The 20,707-nt window shown below is 43.7% G+C and overlaps 1 protein-coding gene across 11 annotated transcripts in view; it reads right to left on the minus strand.

The window, feature by feature from the left end:
• Positions 1-20,707, minus strand: part of picalma (phosphatidylinositol binding clathrin assembly protein a) — a 113,494-nt gene that overhangs the window by 49,213 nt on the left and 43,574 nt on the right. For all 11 annotated transcript variants that reach the window (XM_078402658.1, XM_078402660.1, XM_078402653.1 and 8 more), the window contains exons 4-9: positions 18,991-19,093; positions 14,293-14,386; positions 4,475-4,586; positions 1,993-2,099; positions 1,853-1,894; positions 656-744 (exon numbers count right to left, since the gene is read on the minus strand). In XM_078402658.1, coding sequence (XP_078258784.1) covers positions 656-744; positions 1,853-1,894; positions 1,993-2,099; positions 4,475-4,586; positions 14,293-14,386; positions 18,991-19,093 — 547 coding nt within the window. The remainder of the gene's footprint in view (positions 1-655; positions 745-1,852; positions 1,895-1,992; positions 2,100-4,474; positions 4,587-14,292; positions 14,387-18,990; positions 19,094-20,707) is intronic.

Consider the following 20,707-nt stretch of genomic DNA (forward strand, 5'->3'; position numbering starts at 1 on the left):
AGCAAAGGAACTATTTTGGTCACTGCCGGATAAGTTGCAAACTTCATAAGCTCCTTAGGTAATTCCCATTCATTCCTGCTGCATCAGTTTTGGGACCAGATAGTTTGAGGATATCATTATTTTTATGGATCTGCATTTCAATTCAACGACAAGTCTAACTGTGGCTTTCATTTATACATGACCTTAAACAGAATACCCTTCAGAGGGAAGTAATTGGAGATTTTTCATGGTGGGAAGCAGATAGCCAGCCAAAAGATCTCAGTTCCAGCAAAATGTTGACATGGCAGTGGCCTCTGCCAATGCTGATAAAGCAGGAAGTGAGAGAGGGGTGGAGGCAAAATTGGAGACTAAAACCAACTATAGCCACATGCAAGCTTAACATAAACATCCCAACTGCAACAGCCAAATCATCTTTTTATGGAGGAAGAGTTACATTTGCTAGATATAATGTTCTTGCACATGGTTTCCATGTTCCATCTTGTACAATGGAAACCAAGTGCAAGAACATTACATCTCAACTCACTGCACATCTCTCAAGTCAAAGGGTTTCTTTCTCCATTGGTCACCAGAGCTGTTCGACCTGCATCATGAAGCTGGAAATAATAGGTGATGTTTTATAAATGGGCACTATAATGGTTTAGATCAATGCAATTACCTGCTAGCAGCTGTTGAAGAGTCTTTCACTTTCTTTCCTTCCAATGAAGCTAGATGCTGTTCTAGTGCATCAAGGAGGCTACTTGGTGCCTATGGTGTAAAGAGGAAAAAACTACCATATCATGCAAATTGCTATTTTCTTGTGAAAAACTGCACCAGATTTTTATTCCCCCAATTACAAAATCACCCGAAATAATTTATCTCCAAAAGAAGAGAAAGACTGAAAACTGTTTCATTACTTTCTGTATTTCTGTGAATTTTAAATAAAGCAAGACTCTTGAAATGTAAAACCTATAGTTTCTACATAGTTATATTAGCACACCCCAATTCACACAGCCAGAAAAAAAATGCTCTCAAATGATGTTTTAAAAGCAGTCCTTCTATTAAGATGTTAATCCTTATGATTTTTTTTAAAAAGATGCTCAGCTCCCCTGCCAATCTCCAGAAAGACAAAGAGGGGGGGAGGTAATACTTCAAATTGGAGAATTCAATGTTCATACCATTAGGTTGCAAGTTACCCAAGCAGAATACGAGGTGCTATTCCTCCATTTTGCGTGTGGCCTCACTCTACCAATGGGGTACCACCAGGACAAAGGTTAGCATGGGAAAGGGATGGAGAGTTAAAATGGTTAGTAACCAAGAGATCCAACAGGCCATGGCAGACAGAATTATATTTTGGTTAAATTAGAGCGTACGAGTTATTTCTACATCATTACGAGTTATTCTAAATGGACACAAAATCTGGAAGCCAGTTTAAAGCAGTATAATTAACAGAAACTTTCATTGGTTCTGAATTTAGTCAAGGATATGGGATGTTTTGCAGACAGGACCTGCTTACAGCACATTGATTTAAAAACTGGAATTCAACTTCTCTGTAGGAATTCTCCACTCTTTGGCAGTGGTTATGTGGCTATCGTAGGAATTTCCCAAAAAGTATCAACGAGCAAAAGGTCAAGGCAGAGAATTAACTGTACTTCTCATCACTTAAATTGTGAAAGATTACAATGATGTTAAATTATCAAATCGCTAAATAAAGGTGACCTAGGTGTTGCAGCCATATGGGTAATTGTAATTCAACCTTGTAGAATTCATAAATCACAACCCAAACCGTTGAGATACAGAATAAAATTAGCTCAGAATTTACATGATTAGTACAGTTTAGTCATCAGCAAGCACATCCAACTCAGAAGATGCCTACCTGAGAAAGATCTGGTATGTCGCCCCTGTCAATTCCAACTTGCTGTGTTTAACAAAGAATACGCATTATTATAACGTAGTTTACATATTTAAAAAACCTTTAACATTTGAGAATATAGTTTACAGTGTAGAAAATCTTACTTCGGCAACTTTAAGGAATTCCGAGATCCTCGTCATTCGAGTAAGGAACTTCTTGTATATATCTAGAGCCTCCTTGCACTGATTTTTCTTCATATCAAAATATTTCTCTGGCAAATATTAAACATAGATAATTAACACAAAATTCAACAACTTACACATATTCATGCAGTTGACCTGTAATTCCCTGCCAGTAACTGTTTCAGACTGATCACGAGCCAGACAAATGTACCCATTTACTGCTGTTTAACTTATATTGTCAAGTTACGAGACAGACAGGCCTGCCATTGAGAAATCTTTAAACGACAAAGGTGATAACCAATGACCATTTTTTAAACAATATTGCCCTATATTCCCTATACTCAGCACTGTTTATTCCCCACTTGTTTTTAATCTACAATACAAATTTCTTCTTTTTGTAACCGGGCGGCACGGTAGCGCAGCGGTAGAGTTGCTGCTTTACAGCGAATGCAGCGCCGGAGACTCAGGTTCGATCCTGACTACGGGTGCTGCACTGTAAGGAGTTTGTACGTTCTCCCCGTGACCTGCGTGGGTTTACTCCGAGATCTTCGGTTTCCTCCCACACTCCAAAGACGTACAGGTATGTAGGTTAATTGGCTGGGTAAAATGTAAAAAATTGTCCCTAGTGGGTGTAGGATAGTGTTAATGTACGGGGATCACTGGGCGGCACGGACTTGGAGGGCCGAAAAGGCCTGTTTCCGGCTGTATATATATGATATGATATGATGATAAGAGCTTCACTGCGAATTAGAAAAAAGGGCAATAAATTTAACGTCGCTCTTATAAACAAATTATATAATGCCCCAAAGTGGAATTAGAAAAAAGGGCAATAATTTTAACGTCACTCTTATAAACAAATTATATAATGCCCCAAATGAAGCAATAGATAGTTTTCAAACTACATTGTTATCGTCACTTGGCATTAATGCAAACAAAGACCACAAGAACAAATTTGCAATAAATTTGTAATCGCAAATCAGAAATAAATTTTCCCACCACGACTTACTCCTAAGATAGACATAAAATGCTGGAGTGACTCTGCGGGACAGGCAGCATCTCTGGATAGAAGGAATGGGTGATGTTTTGGGTCGAGACCCTTCTTCAGACTGAGAGTCAGGGGAGAGGGAGACACAGAGATATGGAAGGGTAAGGTGTGAAAATGAGAACCATGGGGACAAAGATCAAGGAAAATTTAGAATAGATCATTGTTAGCTTGGGGAAGGTGACAATGAGGCATACAAAGATGAAAGTTGGACTGGTTGGAGAACTAGGATGGGGAAGGGATGGAGAGAAAGGGAAAACAAGGATTACTTGAAGTTAGAGGTCAATAATATCTAAATAGATACTCGAGGCTGGATTCTGCTGGGTCTCGCTGCCAGCTTCACATTGAATATCTGGTATTCTTCGGTGTCAATACTGGTAGGTTTCAGGCCTCATGTGCTAAGCAGAAATCCCAAACTTACTAGCAAAACTGCAGACAATTCCCACACATATTCCACCATTGGAATCTAACAAAAGAGCAGAATCAAGGTGATTTAGTGGACCCTCGAGACTTGTGGTACCAAACTGACAGATTTTCTGGGCCATTGGATATTATTCCTATTAATTCACCCATACAATTTTAACTCACTTTTGTTTATAAAATAAACAATTTACCCAGCAGTCTGAAAACAATTCCAGTGAGTTTAAAGGAAGTGCAGGAAATAGAATCAGGTGAGCCAGATCCCAAATCAGCAATTCTGAACATTAGATCTCACTTTATGCACATTAAATACATTAGCAGCAAGTGGGTAACATAATTTATTTGTTGACTGTAGACCAAGAAAAAAAAAATCGATGGGCTTCCTTTTAGAAAATAAAATTGAAATTACTGGAAGCACTCGGGTCAAGCAGCATCGATGGTGTGATGAATAAAGCGACCTTTTCATAGTCAGAAATTCATGCCATCAAGTTCTCAGCATTTTTTTTTTTTATGAAATCCAAATTTAGTGTGCCATAGCCCAACAACGTTAACAAATTGTAACAAAGTGAAATTCGATAGCTATATACCCAACAAAAAGTAAAGAAACATACATATGAACTTTAAAAAAAATGGTTTATCTCACATGTCCTGCAATTCACACAGGAAGAAAGAGTTAAGCAGCAATGCAAGTTTTCACAGGGTTTGATAGAACAGGAAAAATGGAGCTCTAACGGACCAAGAAAATGAAGACATGCAGTCTGTATGAGCAGTGTTCACTTGGGCTTCTGGTTGCCCTAATAGCTCCTTACAGCCGATGTAATATAGACATGAGTGGAAAAGCCAGCATATATTGAAGACCTACAACTGCCCAAAGACAACATTGAGTGAGAATTTAAGAGGGCAGTAACACAATCCGAGTACAGGGAGTTCTAGGATTAGTACACAGCAAATAAGCTGGCATCCTTAAACAGAGTTTGCACTTGTAAAGCAAAAATAACTTACCTAACAGGTTAATGATCCCTTCGTTGTATGCTGCAAAAAGTCTTATTGCATCTTTGAAGAGTAGCATGAAAGCTGCATTAATCACACCATTTGTGAGCTCATTGGCACTGACCTGTGACAAAGAAAACCAAAAGCAAGATTAAACCGCAACTCTTTCAGATCAGATATTTATTTAATTCTGGCGAATATATATATGATTCAGCTTTTTTCTGCAATAATATCTTAGAAGAAGGCAATGGTCTGAGGTTCATAATCATTTTTAAGCCAAAAAAAGTTGAAAACAATACAAAAAAATGTTTCCAAAACATATGAATCAAGAATAAAATTAAGAATGGTTTCAAAATTACAATCGCAAACCTGGCACTTTTAATATTTACATGTCAAATGGTCCGTTTAAATCGACCATCTTCAGCTGATGTTTTATTGAAAATTGAAAACTATCCCTTGCACATTACAAAAGTGTGATCGATATATCACAAATTGTCCAAAATGCTTTCTGAAAAATATTTGCACTTTTATCCTCTCTAAATTATTAACATTAAAACTAAGGGTTTTATATTCCTTGCATTTTATAATCTAAACTATTTAGCAATTGTTCTAATAATTAAGATATTACTTTACAAATCCTCAAGTGCACATAATGTAAACTGAATGGGGGGCATAGAGGCTGGTGGTGGGTGGGCTGGTGCTGGGGGGGGGGGGGGGGGGGAGAGAAAACCAAAGACTTAGACAGTAGGCAAAGCAAAATTAAATGAATGGGACACAGATAAAAAACATGGGGGTATGGGCAAGTCACTTGCCACCTATCATAAGAGCAACATGAGCGCAAAAGACTAAATGGCATAATTTATTGTTATCAGACTGAAGCTAAAGACACAAATATAGAAGTACATTGGGTACACATGCTTGAAATTGAAATTTGTGATCTGCTCCTTAAATTAAAAAAACAAATGAAGCTATGTTGATAACTAAAAAGATAGCAAAAGAAAAATCAATGCTTTCCATAATTGAAGCAAAACATTTTGAGCCTATATCTTTATTCTTAGACAAATTGGATTTGACACTTGTTTTGAAGACAAAGTGGTTTCCTATTTAAGGTTGCACAGAAGTTGAAGTTAGTCAGGCCGAGACTGCTTGGGATCAAGGTACTAGCTAAAAACAGCTTTATCAAGACAATTTAATCAAACATTACAATTAAAAGAAAATAGATAATAGGGAGAAAATGGATGAAAAAGAGGGTACTCAAGGAAATAGAATCACACAAGATTTGGGTGATTGTGGAATATTTAATAGGTTAGGCGAAATACCTTATTTGTAAATTTGGCACCACATACATTCTACGCAAAATATATGAGTATTTTAATCATTGGGGTTGAAACCACAGCCCACTATACCTCGGAAGGTGAAAGAGGAAGGAAATAAACAGTTGAGCTGAGACTTCAGGAACTCACTTTTACAAAAAGGGGAAAAACGAGGAACACAACCACCTTTTGACATGCAAAACTGCAAAATGCTACATTGTCCACCCATCTCTTATTTCCACTTATCATCGACACAGGTTTCACATTTACTTAGCTTTTCATTCTCTGGTTTGCTGTTCTTTTTAAGTTTCATTTAGCCAACCATCAAAATAATTTTTTAAGTGTTGATATAACTTATGCTTCCAGAAATGGCCTTACATTGTCAAAACCATGATCTTGCAACCTACTCCAAGAGAGCACTACCCCTGCTAGCTATCCTAAACCTCCTACAACAAATTAAAATCTCTTCACAAAATTTAAATCTGTCAGAATTGCCCCATTTTTCTTTGAACTGCCTAATGTTAGTCATTGCCTTGTTACGCGTCGGAAGAGGCCCGAAATAAAGGCGAGAAGCCGGGTATTTCGGGACGTTGTTTTATTATTCCTCGGTTATCAGACGAGAGCTGCCGGAGGTGGGCACAGTGCTCCTGTCGCGAGCGGCTGGCTACCAACATGTCGTCGAGGTAGACGAACAGGAAATCCAGCCCGCGACACACGGCGTTCATTAATCGCTGGAATGACTGCGCGGCGTTCTTGAGGCCGAATGGCATCCGTACGAACTCGTAGAGTCCGAACGGCGTGATGATTGCCGTCTTGGGCACATCTTCCGGGTGGACCGGGATCTGGTTGTAGCCTCGCACCAGATCCACCTTCGAGAATATCGTGGCCCCGGCCAAATGGGCGTTGAAGTCCTGGATGTGGGGCACGGGGTATCGGTCCTCGGCGGTAGCGACGTTCAGCCGCCGATAATCCCCGCAAGGTCTCCAGCCCCCGTTTGCCTTGGGGACCATGTGGAGTGGGGATGCCCATGAGCTGTTGGAAGGGTGGACGATCCCCAAGGACTCCATCGTGCGGAACTCCTGTCGTGCCAGGCGTAGCTTTTCAGGCGGCAGTCGGCGTGCTCGTGCGTGGAGGGGTGGGCCGGTAGTTATTATGTAATGGAACACCCCGTGCTTGGGAGTCGACGACCTGAATTGCGGGGCCATAATATCTGGAAACTCCGCCAGAACACGAGAGAAATGGGAGTCCACGGACGACAGCGGACATACAACGGGCTCATTCAGCCGCAGCGCAATGGGCTCCATCGTGGCGGAGTGGACCAAGCGCTGCTGCCTGACGTCCACCAGGAGAGAAAGAGCCCGCAGAAAGTCAGCCCCGAGCAACGGCTGGGAGACGTCGGCGATTGTAAACTGCCACATGAAATGGCTGGCGCCGAAAACGATGTGGACCATGCGGACGCCATAAGTCCGAATGTGGCTCCCGTTTGCAGCGGTGAGGATGGGCCCCCACTTCCCAGAACGAATGTCCAGCAGCGAAGGGGGCAGGACGCTCAGCTCCGCCCGGGTATCCACGAGGAAGCGGCCCCCGGAGCGCCGATCCCAGGCGAAGAGGCGGTGAATCTGGCCGGCCGCCGCGGGGACTATTGGCAGCCTGCCCCGGCGTTTCCCGGGAACGTGCACGGCTGGCGGCATTGTCGGGCTGCAGCACCCCAGCGCTGGTGGTAATAACACCAGTGCCTCCTGCTGGTGCTGGCTGGAGCCTGCTGGTGTGGGACTGCAGGTGCATGTGCGGGTGCAGGACCCGCAATGGCCACCGGGGGCGATCTCGCAAGCCTCCGGGGCATAGCTGTCACTCCTTCCACAGCTCCCCCGCCCGACTGGAGAAAATCGGTCGCTTCTCGAATGACGTTTAGCGCGCTGACGTCATCACGGCGCACCGCCCACAGCGTGTCCGCGCACCTGCCGAGGGCCCGGGTGTCATCGAAGGAGGCGTCGGTGAGCTGCAGGCGAATGTCGGCCGGCAGCAGGTGCAGGTAAGTATACTCGAACATCAGGCACGGTCTGTGCCCGTCGAGCAACGCGACCATCTCCTTCAGGAGGCTAGATGGGCGCCGGTCACCGAGGCCCAGCATGTGGAGGAGCCTTTCGGCCCGCTCCATTCGGGTTAGCCCGTAGGTTTGGAGCAGCAGCTCTTAAGGGCTGTATATTTATCGTGGGCCAGGGGGTCCTGGAGGAACTCCGTTACCTCTTCAGCCGTATCCTGGTCAAGGGCTCCCACCAGGTGGAAAAAACGGGTGTCATCCGATGTGATGCCCCGCAGCTGGAACTGGGCCTCCGCTTGGTAAAACCAAACGCGAGCCCGGGTGGTCCAGAAGGTCGACAGCTGCGGTCGGCCTGCGAGCCGGACGGACGGTCGGCTATCCATCGTTTGTCCAACCTAGTATGAATGGACCGTCGAGGTCACCAATGTGGCGCCTCGGAAGAGGCCCGAAATAATGGCGAGAAGCCGGGTATTTCGGGACGTTGTTTTATTATTCCTCGGTTATCAGACGGGTCGAGTCTGCCGGAATGGCTTCGCGCCCAAAACCTTGTCCTTATATACATGGTACCGGACCGCCCCCCTGGGCTGGTCCATTCCCGTGCCGAGGGGTCGGTAGTAGTATGGCCCGACCCTTGGGAGCCGCCACAGGATCCCCCACCCCAGAACCGGAGGCACGAAACGCACTGGTGGTCGCACAACCCGACCGGACCGCGTACGGTAATCGGTCGACAGAGGGGCCGGCGGAGGCACAGTTGGAGGGACAGGTGGTGGGTCCCGGAAGGGTGGGCAACTTCGTGGCCGAGGCTGGGCAACCCGCACCGGTTGGTCAATGTCTAAATGGGCCGGCTTCAGGCGGTCAATTGACACGGCCTCCGGCCGGCCCCCCATGTCCAAGACAAAGGTTGTCTGTCCGTGCTCCAGCACCCGGTACGGGCCCTCATACGGCCTCTGGAGTGGCGTCCGGTGGGCGTCACGGTGCAGGAACACAAAGGTCGGTAGTAGTATGGCCCGACCCTTGGGAGCCGCAACACTATACTTTTATTATTATTACAATGTTTTAATTCAGATTTTACATTACACCTGAAATTGATTTTTACTGATTACTCAGAACTCCAATTCTCCCCCCCCCCCCCCCCCCCCCCCGTTATATTCATTTCAGCAGCTATAAGGTTGAACTTGAACACACATTTTCTCCACAGAACCCAGCCCCCTCAATATACCATTATATATATATTATTCCTAAAGTGCACTAACTTACACGAATAAACGCCACTTCACAAATTCACAAAACAAATTGTAGGCCATGCTAACATCTGTCTACTCCGCATTGTAGCAAAGAATGTCGATTACAAACAGTAAAGTAGCACCCTACTTTATAAAGTGAAATAACCCACAGGATATGAAAGGTAGCACACCCTCTCAGTCAAGGTATACAGCAGCAATAGGAAACTTCCCAGACATCAGAAATCTGGGAATGAGCATATTTAAAACGTTAAATAAGAGAGAAGAACAAGGCACAAAAGAACGAGCCACTTTGGTTTACGACCGCCGAACCCTCCTGTTGATCCGACCCTCCGTCGTCGACTTCTTCAGTCCAGGTCCCGGACAAAGTTTCTTCCAGCGATCACTCCTCGATCAACTCCCGGTAGATGTGCGGGCCCAGCCTTACATCCACCGCCGCACGCACCGCGCTAGGAGGCGGGGTAAACGCGCGGGAACATTCGAAAATTTTAAAAACCTCGCCCGCGCTCATCCAACAGCGGCCTACCTCGCCCAGCGCTGCAAAGTCGGACCTGGTCGACCTTACTGCTCCATCCACCGGCGCTCCCTCGAGCTCAGGTATGCCACTCTTCGACCGATCATCCCGGTCCCTGGACTGCCGGCCCGTGGGCTCCCAGCAAGGCCATCTGTGAAGCGCAGCGGCGTGGTCTCCCTGAACCTCCGCCCGCTGGCGTGGGAGCCGCTACCAGACCGAAGCTCACCCGCTGTCCCTGCTGTCCCTGCTAAAGTGGCCCTGATCAACGCAAGATCCCTACAGAACAAGACCTTCATCCTCAACAACTTCTTACTGCTCACAGAATCCTGGCTTAACCCTGGTGAGCTTGCTCCACTCGTGGAACTCTGTCCTGATGACTATAACTTTTTCACCTCGTCTAGGCTCTCCGGACGCGGTGGGGGCTTAGCCACTGTGTTTAAGAAACATTTCAACTGCCGCCTCCTGAACGCTGATCATTTCTCCAGTTTCGAGGTGCAACTAATTAAAGTAGGCCTAGCCTATCCCCTCTTAATTGTTCTTGTGTATCGCCCACCAAAAATGCATAAGGACTTCATCACCCAATTTGCTGATCTGATTTCTAGCATTTTGCCCAAATTTGACCGGATCATGATTCTTGGTGACTTTAATATTCATGTTTGCTGTCCCACTAAGCCTCTTGTGAGTGAATTTATGCACCTGGTTGAGTCCTTCAATCTGACTCTTCACACCACGGGACCCACTCACAAGTTAGGCCATACTCTCGACCTAGTGTTATCGTCCGGATTCCCAATCAACAACATTGAAACTACTGAAGCCTGTCTATCGGACCACAGCGCTATCATTTTTGACGCATCTCTGCCTTTATCTCCCGCAAAATCTCATCTCCCTGTTCGTTACTCCCGCGACATAAATTCATTGACTGCCAGTAAATTCTCCAAGGCTCTCACAGCTGCCCCCAACATCTGCACTATTGAGGCCTCTCCCCCCCATCTCAGCACTGAAGATCTCGCCTCTTTATTTAATATCACTTGCTCTTCCATCCTGGATTCTATCGCTCCCCTTAAAATGAAAAAGCCTAAGCCCAAAGGTCGGCCGTGGCTCAATGACACCACCAAAGCCCTAAGAAGGGAATGCAGAAAATCAGAAAGGAGGTGGAAATGTGACAAGCTTCAAATTTCCTTCGAAATTCTGAGAAACAATCTTCTCAAATACCAGGAAGCAGTAAAGTCTGCTAGAGCACAATACTTCTCCGACCTTATTTCCAAAAACTCTCATAACTCCAAGGTCCTATTTAGAACAATTACCTCTGTCATATGTCCCGCCCCCAGTACCAGCTTAGTTGGGTCCCCTGCTAAGTGCGAAGAATTCGCTAAGTTTTTCACCAACAAAGTTGAGAACATTAGAATGAACATTTCCCCTCCCACCCGTGACCTAGCTGTCTCACTAGTCTGTTCATCTAAATTGGACTGCTTCCAACCCGTCACTCTATCCTCCCTTGCAAAGCTTGTCTCCGCTATGAAACCTGCAACCTGCCCCCTTGATCCTGCCCCCACTGCCCTTCTGAAGGATGTCATTGCAATAGCCGGTCCCAGCATCCTCTCTATTATCAACAGTTCTCTGGCCACTGGCACTGTTCCAACCAGTTTCAAGCACGCAGTGGTCCAGCCCCTACTGAAAAAACCTAACCAAGGCCCCACCTTGCCTAGCAACTACAGACCCATTTCCAAACTGCCATTCCTGTCAAAAGTCCTTGAAAAGGCAATTCTAAACCAATTAGTGCCCTACCTGCACCAATACACCATCCTGGAAAGTTTCCAGTCAGGTTTCAGAGCCCACCACAGCACAGAGTCTGCCTTGTTGAAGGTACACAACGACCTGCATCTCGCCATCGACACCGGCGACTGTGCAATCCTGCTCCTTCTCGACCTCAGTGCAGCGTTCGATACAGTGGACCACACCATCCTTATTGACCGTCTCCGGTACGCGGTTGGCATTGATGGCACTGCCCTGAGCTGGTTCGCTTCGTACCTCAAAGATAGGAGTTTCGCCATCAACATAGGCAGTTATTCCTCTGCTCCAGCTAGCCTCTCCTGCGGAGTTCCACAAGGCTCCATCCTAGGCCCCATTCTCTTCTCTCTATACATGTTCCCCCTTGGCCAAATCATTCAAAGGCACGGCATTTCTTTCCACTGCTATGCCGATGACACTCAGCTTTACCTCCCCCTGAAACCCAACAACCAGTCAAATTTAAACAGCCTCTTACACTGCCTTGAGGACATAAAATGTTGGATGGCACAGAACTTCCTCCAATTAAATGAGAGCAAGTCTGAGGTCATCCTATTCAGCCCCCCCCCCCCCCCCCCCCGACTCCATCAAATCGATAACAGGCAGTCTTGGAAGTCTATCCTGCCTAGTCAAACCGCATGTCAAAAACCTCGGCATGATATTTGACTCTGCATTAAAATTTGATAAGCAAGTCAACGCTGTGGTAAAAGCCAGCTTTTTCTAATTTCGAACCATAGCTAAAATCAAACCTTTCCTCCAATTCGACGACACAGAAAAAATCATTCACGCTTTCATTTCCTCCCGCCTAGACTACTGCAACTCCCTATACACTGGGATCAGCCAATCTTCCCTGTCCCGCCTGCAACTGGTCCAAAACGCCGCAGCGAGACTCCTGACGGGTACCCGTAAAAGGGACCACATCACCCCGATTCTGGCCTCTCTCCACTGGCTCCCTGTACGGTACAGAATCAACTTCAAGCTCCTCCTATTCACGTATAAAGCCCTAAATGGACATTCCCCCCCCACATCAAAAATCTTCTAACCCCCCTCTCTAACTCCAGGTCCCTCAGGTCGGCCGACTTGGGGCTACTCACTATCCCGCGGTCTAGGCTTAAGCTCAGGGGTGACCGTGCTTTTGCGGTTGCAGCTCCTAGACTGTGGAACAGCATCCCTCTCCCTATCAGAACTGCCCCCTCCATCGACTCCTTTAAGTCCAGGCTCAAAACCTATTTCTACTTCCTAGCGTTTGAGGCTCATTGAGGTGGCGCTGTGAACTGTTTGCGTGCTACTGTATGTTTCATTTTTTTCCTTAGTACCTAATCAGATGTACAGCACTTTGGTCAACGTGGGTTGTTTTTAAATGTGCTATACAAATAAAATTGACTTGACTTGACAAAAGTTGATGGAGCTCAGGGTTAATGACAGTTGCAAACTTGAACTTCCTGAAAGGTCATGACGTGATGACCAACCGTCTGACTCAACCAGACAAAAAAGTTCACCCAAATGCTGACTCGTTCACATTCTCTGAAAGAATTTTAAGACGTGTGTGCTTGCTCGCAATGGATGTGTGTTGAAATGAAGCAGTTATTGCTTTACCAGATCAACCTGGAGCAGAGTTGCAGGAAAAGACTGCACTCTTCATTGAGAAACAAATTGTTGCATAATGCTGCCGATTTACAATATATGTGGTGATCCAGCAAAAACAAAACCCAGTCTTAAGATTGAGGGAGAAATTCTGGCCACATCACTTATCCCAACCAAACAAGTTTCTTATGTACTTTTACTAGTTTACCAAAAATCAGTGTAGTCACCATAGATTTCCACAGAAAAAGCTACTTTCTTGCTATATTATCAGAAACCCCTTGTTATAACATACCATGGGGGAGGGGGTAATGATGTCCATTATTGACAACTGTTCACTATAACTGAGTACGGGATTTTCGAGTATCATTGCACAAGTAGAAGAAACAAAGAACTGCAGATGCTGATTAATGCACAAAATGACACAACGTGCTGCAACGTAACTCAGCCGGTCAGGCAGCATTTCTGGAGAACATGGATAGGTGATGTTTCAGGCTGAGATCTTTCTTCAGACTCAGCTTGGGCCGGGAATCCAGGTGAGTTGACGGCCCCTGCCTGCTGGTGGAGGAGAAGAGGAGAGGAGAGGATCGGAGTCATTGGTCACGGCTGTGGTCGGCAGGAGTGCAGATAGAGATCAGCAGTGGCAGCAGCAGGAGCAGCCTGGAAGCAGCCGAAGAAGCTATGTGGGCCAACAGTGGCAGCAGTATCGGCCTTGAAGAGGGCGAGGTTGGCGTTGCAGCCCGGCCTGGCAGTGAAGGTCAGCCGAGGATCCAGCAGAGGGTCTTGATCCAAAGCACCACCTACCCATGCACTCCAGAGATGCTGCTTGACTTGCCCGACTCCAGCACTTTGCACCCTTCATCATTGCACGTGTTGATCAAAGTAATTACTTTTCAATTTCAATGACCTGGCCAGTGTAACTAGCAGACTATGTTCTTAAAGAGACAGTAGACTGCAATTACTATGGGAGTGCATCATCTGCTGTAACAAAAATCGTTACAAAAAGGTTCATGATAACGAGGGATTACTGTACTGCTTAAATTTGAGCTTCTTTACACCCAGATTGGTTTGTCAGGGAAAGCACCATTTCCAAAGGACTTTGACAGATTCCACTTAAATAACACTTAAAATAAATTCTTAATACAAACTGATAGAAAAATGAACCAAGATATAATTTTGCTATCTGTTCCCTGTCCACTGAGGGGAAAACTGTACAGGAGACATTAATTGTAAAATGAGTTCATCAAAATGTACTCATCTTTAATATCTGACATTATACATGGACTTTCTTTACATATTTTGAAGGCCAGAAATATTGCATCCAAATGCACATTAGTAAAATTAAGATAACTCACATTGAAGTCCAGTAATGCATCCATCTGATTCTGTATAAGGGGCATAGTCTTCAACAATTTATCTGTGTTCATTGTCCTCATCACACCATCAGCTCTGATGAAAAATTATTAAATGTAAAATGTTTATCGAAAACAAATTAACTTATGGATAAGATGTTTTTATACATAACTATACACATAACTATAGTTTTACCAAAATTACTACCACAACAAAATTAATATTTATATTAACTGCATATAAAAAGCGATGACAAAGTTTCTACCAACGATTTGAGAATCTTCAGTCAAAGGAAAATGGAAGAAAAGTCTTAAACTAATTTTAAGACGTAGGTTGATGTACTTTTGTTAAGCAAACGTATGAAGGATAAATTACATATGAAAGAATACTGACAGGAGTTTAAAATAACATTAGCTACTTTGAGCAAACTTGAGAGGAAACTGGTCTTCTACTCCTTTGTGACATCGTATGATAAGGATGCACAGTGAAGTAGTTTGGGATGAAGGCAATAAGTCAGTTATGGTAGTTATCCTTCTCAATGTGTCAAGAGAACATCATTCACTGATGTCTTTGTTATATCTTGGTTACAAACCTAAACATTTAAGTGACCCAGGTTAATTAAGAATCAATGTAGGGCAAACTAATTCAAGACTTTATGTACATTCCTATCAAATAAACAACTGGTTAATGAATGATATTATGATATAGTGATATCCATGTAATATTGCGCGACTGATAGTCACATTGTGTAAAACACTGGACAGCCCATCATTGAAAAGGATGTTGACTTCATGCAAACATTGATTATTACTGCTAGAACAGGCATAACAAATATATTGCTAAAAACATAAAACAGATTTTTTTTAGAACAATATAAAATGGATTAAAGGAATGCAACTCGAGTATTCATGTGTTACTGAAAACAACATTAGCACCTCATTATACAAGTGAAAATATTCCTATTTCCACATGCCCAAAACCCTTAGAAATGCATCTGCTACAGTAAAGATGAAAATGCAATGTCATTGACTTTCTCTACACCAGGGAAAGCTGTCTCAGATTCGATAATTGAAAATACCACTTTTTAAAAATATAAGTGTAGAATTCTACAGTAGTGATCACTTCCTTCCACATTCCAAATAAACAAGCTTTTCTTTTAAACTTGGACATCAGAAGATCCTTCATGAGGGTAAGCCCTCAGAAAACATCCAGCCCTGATGGTGTACCAGGCCATTCTTAAATTCCACATGGACCAGCGGTTTTCACAGAAATCTTCAACCTCGCATTAATGTGGTCCGAGAGATCCCCACTGGCCTTTAAAAAGATATCCATACCAGTACCTTAGAAGAGCAAGGTGACATGTCTGAATGACTCACAACTAGTGACACATGCCCATTGTGCTGAAGTGCTTCGGTTAGTTATGAGTAGAGCTAGGATTTTGTCATATGTGCCTTTTCTTGCCTTTTTTGATGATTTCAGCGAGATGATGCCCTTTTCACAATCGAGTGCCTAAATCAGCCTTTTTTTGCTGTGTTAATGTAACGTACAAGAAAATTTCCACCACCGGGGTGCCACCGTCGATCGTTCATTCATTCTTTTGCAATCAGGCTGTAAGTGGGTGTTAAGTGGTGATTGGAGAGGGGTGGGTGGGGAAGGGTCCAGTCTTTCAAACTGGAGTCAGGCTGTGAGTAGGTGTGAAGCGCTGGTTGGGGAGGGGAGGAGGGGGTATCAGGGTTAAGTTTCTGTTTATCGAACCTGCAGCAGAACTCGTTCAGGTTGTTGGCCAGCTGATGATTGACCAAGGAGCAGGGGGTTTCCTCTTGTAGCTTGTGATTTCTTGCAAGCCCTTCCAAACTGAAGAGTCATTAGCTGAGAACTTGCTCCTCAACTTCTCAGAGTACCTTTACTTGGCAGCTATGATTCCACTTCTCAGCTTGTACTTGGCCTGCCTGTATAGGTCTGCATCCCCGCTCCTGCAGAATCTACCCTCACAAGTGTCGAAATGCCTAAAGTCAAGTCAACGCCTTGTAAAAAGCTGAACGATTTGGTGAGAGTGTACGGGAGTGATATATTCTCTACAGACAACTGTGTGCTGTTTTGCAAAGCATGTGAGAAAGCAGTGAATCATGAGAAGAAATATTTCATCTCCCAGCATGTGCAGACAGCTAAACACAAGTCGGCGACACAGAAACTGAAGGCGGGAAATAGGGAAGCTTGTCTCTTCATTACATTTACTGCTGGCTTCAGTCACAAAGCTGAGTTTGAGTGATCTGGGCAAGGCATCCATTGATGCTGGAATTCCACTGTGGAAATTGGAAAACAAATCTTTCATAGGTTGATTAGAGAAATTCAGAGAGGGACATATACCGAGCGAGTCATCATTACGGGAAAAATTACGTTGACAGCAATTTCAACATTGTTGTGCAAAAAATTAGAGATGAAGTTGCATGCAACAAAATATGGATCTCACTAAACGAGACAACCGATGCTGTGCGGAGATATGTTGCCAACGTGGTCATCGGTACACTGGAGGCAGGTCAACCATCAAAGGAGTATTTGTTGACATCGGAAGTATTGGAGAAGTCAAACAGCTCAACTATTGCTCAGTTGTTTACATCTTCACTGGCTGTACTTTGGCCAGAAGGTATAAAACATGAGAATGTTCTTCTGTTCGTGACTAATGCAACTCCGTACATGAAAAAAGCTGCTCATGCTCTTAAAGTTTAATTCCCAAAATGTTGCATTTGACATGCTTAGCTCACGCACTCCATAGAATTGCCGCGCACTTACGTAGCTTGTTTCCAAATGTCAATCGCCTAGTTTCAAATGTCAAGAAAATCTTTCTCAAAGCACAGTGTAGATCAGGAGCCTAATTATTGATGGGAAGAAGCTGTTCTTGAAAATGGATGTAATGTTTGTCTTTTCCATTTTCCTGATGGCAGCAACAGGATGAGAGCGTAACCAGATTGTGCGAGTCTTTGATTTTGCTACATTTTTGAGATAGTGCTTCCTGTAGAGCCATTTGATGGTGGAGAGGTCAGTTTTCTTGATGTACCCGGCAATGTCCATCATTTTCTGTGGTCTCCTTCATACTTGGGTGTTTGTGTTAGCAAACCAGGCTGTAATGCAACCAGTCAGTATGCTCTCTACCGTACACCGATAGAGTATTCTGGAAATGTCGAATCTCATCAAACCTCTGAAGAAACAGAGGAATTTAGCTTTTTTTGTAATCAGATCAATATGCTGGACCCAAGACAGATCTTTAGAGATGTGCATTCCCCGGGTTTCGAAGCTGACGACTCTCTACACTGCTGTTTCGCCAAAGAAGACCAGTTCATGGATTCTCGGCTTTCCCTTCCTGAAGTCGACAATCGGTTTCTTAGTCTTAGAGTGGAAAATTCTTGTTCTGGTACCGCTAAGTTTATCCGTCTCACTCATGTATTCTGAATAGTAGGGAGTGATGGGACAGAATACATGAGTGAGACCGATAAACTTAGCAGTACCAGAACAAGAATTTTCCACTCAACATAAGCAAGACTAAGAAGCCGATTGTCGACTTCAGGAAGGGAAAGCCGAGAATCCATGGCACACTGGTCAACCCGAGGAGTACCTTCAGCAACAGACTGGTTCCACCAAGATGCAGTACAGAACACCATAGGAGATCCTTCTTCCCGGTGGCTATCAAACTGTACAACTCCTCCACTTCTGTCGTGAGGTGGACTTACTCCCCTCTTTCTTCCCCCCCCCCCCCCCCCATGTTTCATGTAAACTGTGTTTGATGACTGTTGGTAGATCAATTTCCCTCGCAAGATAAATAAAGTTCTATCATATCGAATTCCATCTAACATAGTAGTGCCACATGGCATCTTCCAAAGGACTGTATGGTGACCACGACTACCAAAATCATAAATGCATCTGCAAATTATTGAACCAGTTGATTTTTAAAAAAATATCCAGTAATCTTATAGTTACCAGTGAGGTGTTTACAGGTAGCCTTGGCATCCCAAGGATGGAACTCTGGGAGAAAGTTAAATATCATGAATATTTCTATAGAAAGGTATGAATTATGAACAATACCCAATGACCTCTGCCAGAAAGTGTGCAAGGTCTGCAAGTTCAGAAACTTCTCTCTATTAATGAGTCATGTTCGAGGTTCTGTACTGCTATTCATTGCTGCTATCAATCTTTGATGAATAACTGAATATGGTTATCTTCCCAGAAGAGATAACTATGTACACTTCATCTGAGAGCGCCGTATGAGATTAATGACAAGGTCCACCAAAACACTTTGAAAAAACTGGGACGAGGCCCTTGAATCTTACAATTATCATTTACGATTTCACAAAGCTCCAAACCATAACATGGTAAAGCACTTTTAATTTTAATCATGGAAACAGAAGCAGCATTCAGCTTGCTCTCAAGCTCCTAAAATCATTGGACGAAATGGCAAAAATCATTGGGAGAAATTTGCAACAAAGAAATAGAGCATCTTCTCTGTTCGCCATCATTTATACGATACTGAATTAGGATTAGTAAAATATACACATTGTAAAGTATGACTTCACATTAACATATTCACAAGCCAGTGGATATTGAGCAGATGAAATGCAATTCATAGCCTTCAGCTACATCTGCCTTGGTAAAACAACCAGCACAACTTGAGGATATCATAACCATTCACTATTGTTATTAGTCCTTACCCTCGTTTCACCTTTGTGAAGTCAAAAGCAACCTGCCTGTAGGAAACCGCCTTTTCATTCAGGTATCTACTATAGCGTCGGATGAAAGTAGACATGTCATATCCTTAAACACAAAAATACAACATGATAAAATAAATTGTACCCAATGCAAAATTTACTTGTCTTGGATATTATTTATAAACAATTGGCAAATATTAATGTGGAAATGTGAAACAAATTATCCAGGATCAATCTATACCTAGAAATCCCACACGATTAATCATCAGAATTTTAGCACGAGCATACTAAAACAACTTCATAAACTTAGAAATTCTGATTTTGCAATCCAACCAGAAATACCTCACTGAAAATCCAGTCTCCGACTGCTTATTCGTTGATGAGGAAACACCAAAAAAGGGTCACGTTGTCAAATGGTTACTTATGATCAAAAGGTATTTCAAAAGATTCCTGAGGAAATGTAGTTGAGTCACCCATTTATCAGTGGCCGGGCAAACTTCAAAATAAATTATTGATGCCAGTATTCAATGTTTCAGATGAAGGTTAAGTGGTTAACTACTACATCCGAAGATCAATTGCAAGTGAGATTGTAATCCACACTTTGAGATTAGATTGTAAACATGCCCGTTGTTAAATTCCTTAGAAAACAATTTGTTTTCAAAGCATCATTGTCAAATGCATATAGGAAAAATAATTTGTAAGATTTGTAACCATATGGAAAAACAGCTTTCCTAGCCATTACAATGCCCACATCTCCTTGTTGCCAGAATTACGCTAACTCTTCTGGCACACGAGAGCAAGCTTTCATCTTACACCCGAACTCAAATAGTGCTCGAGTAAAGTTGTGACCAGCCTATTATATCATATCATATCATATCATATCATATATATACAGCGCGGAAACAGGCCTTTTCGTCCCACCAAGTCCGCGTCGCCCAGCGATCCCCGCACACTAACACTATTAACACTATCCTACACACTAGGGACAATTTTTACATTTACCCAGCCAATTAACCTACATACCTGTACGTCTTTGGAGTGTGGGAGGAAACCGAAGATCTCGGAGAAAACCCACGCAGGTCACGGGGAGAACGTACAAACTCCTTACAGTGCAGCACCCGTAGTCAGGATCGAACCTGAGTCTCCGGCGCTGCATTCGCTGTAAAGCAGCAACTCTACCGCTGCGCTACCGTGCCACCCTCTTGGCCTGACTTTTATTACAAACAATGATTGGATTTTTAGATCATGGAAATAGGCTTTTCGGCCCAACTTGCTCATGCCGACCAAGATGCCCCAAATGCAGTTGTGCATTTAATAACTTGAAGAATTTTAGCGGGCTATATCCTCATCTCAACATCTGGTGTATTATCCATCATTCCCTGTATATCCTCAGATGGTCATTGTCATCACTTTCCTCCAACCAACCGTTATTCAATTTGCTGGAAATCCCTTTGCTTGATTCCATTCTTAGTTGTTTGCCTGCAGCCCAAAATCTAGTTTACAAATGGATTATCTTGCATGACATACAGAATCCTAAACAATCTGCCTTTGTCTCTTTCTCAATGCACTGTACCTCCACATCCCACCAGTTCGGGTAAACAGAAATTTGTCTTTACAGAATTCACAAATTGTTTACAACTAATTGAATAGACAGACAGGTAAACAAAATGTATACAGAAAACTAAACTGGTCTGCCAATGACCCCAATTGTCAGCTGCCT

This window comes from Rhinoraja longicauda, chromosome 7, assembly GCF_053455715.1.
Source record: "Rhinoraja longicauda isolate Sanriku21f chromosome 7, sRhiLon1.1, whole genome shotgun sequence".
Lineage (NCBI taxonomy): Eukaryota > Metazoa > Chordata > Chondrichthyes > Rajiformes > Arhynchobatidae > Rhinoraja > Rhinoraja longicauda.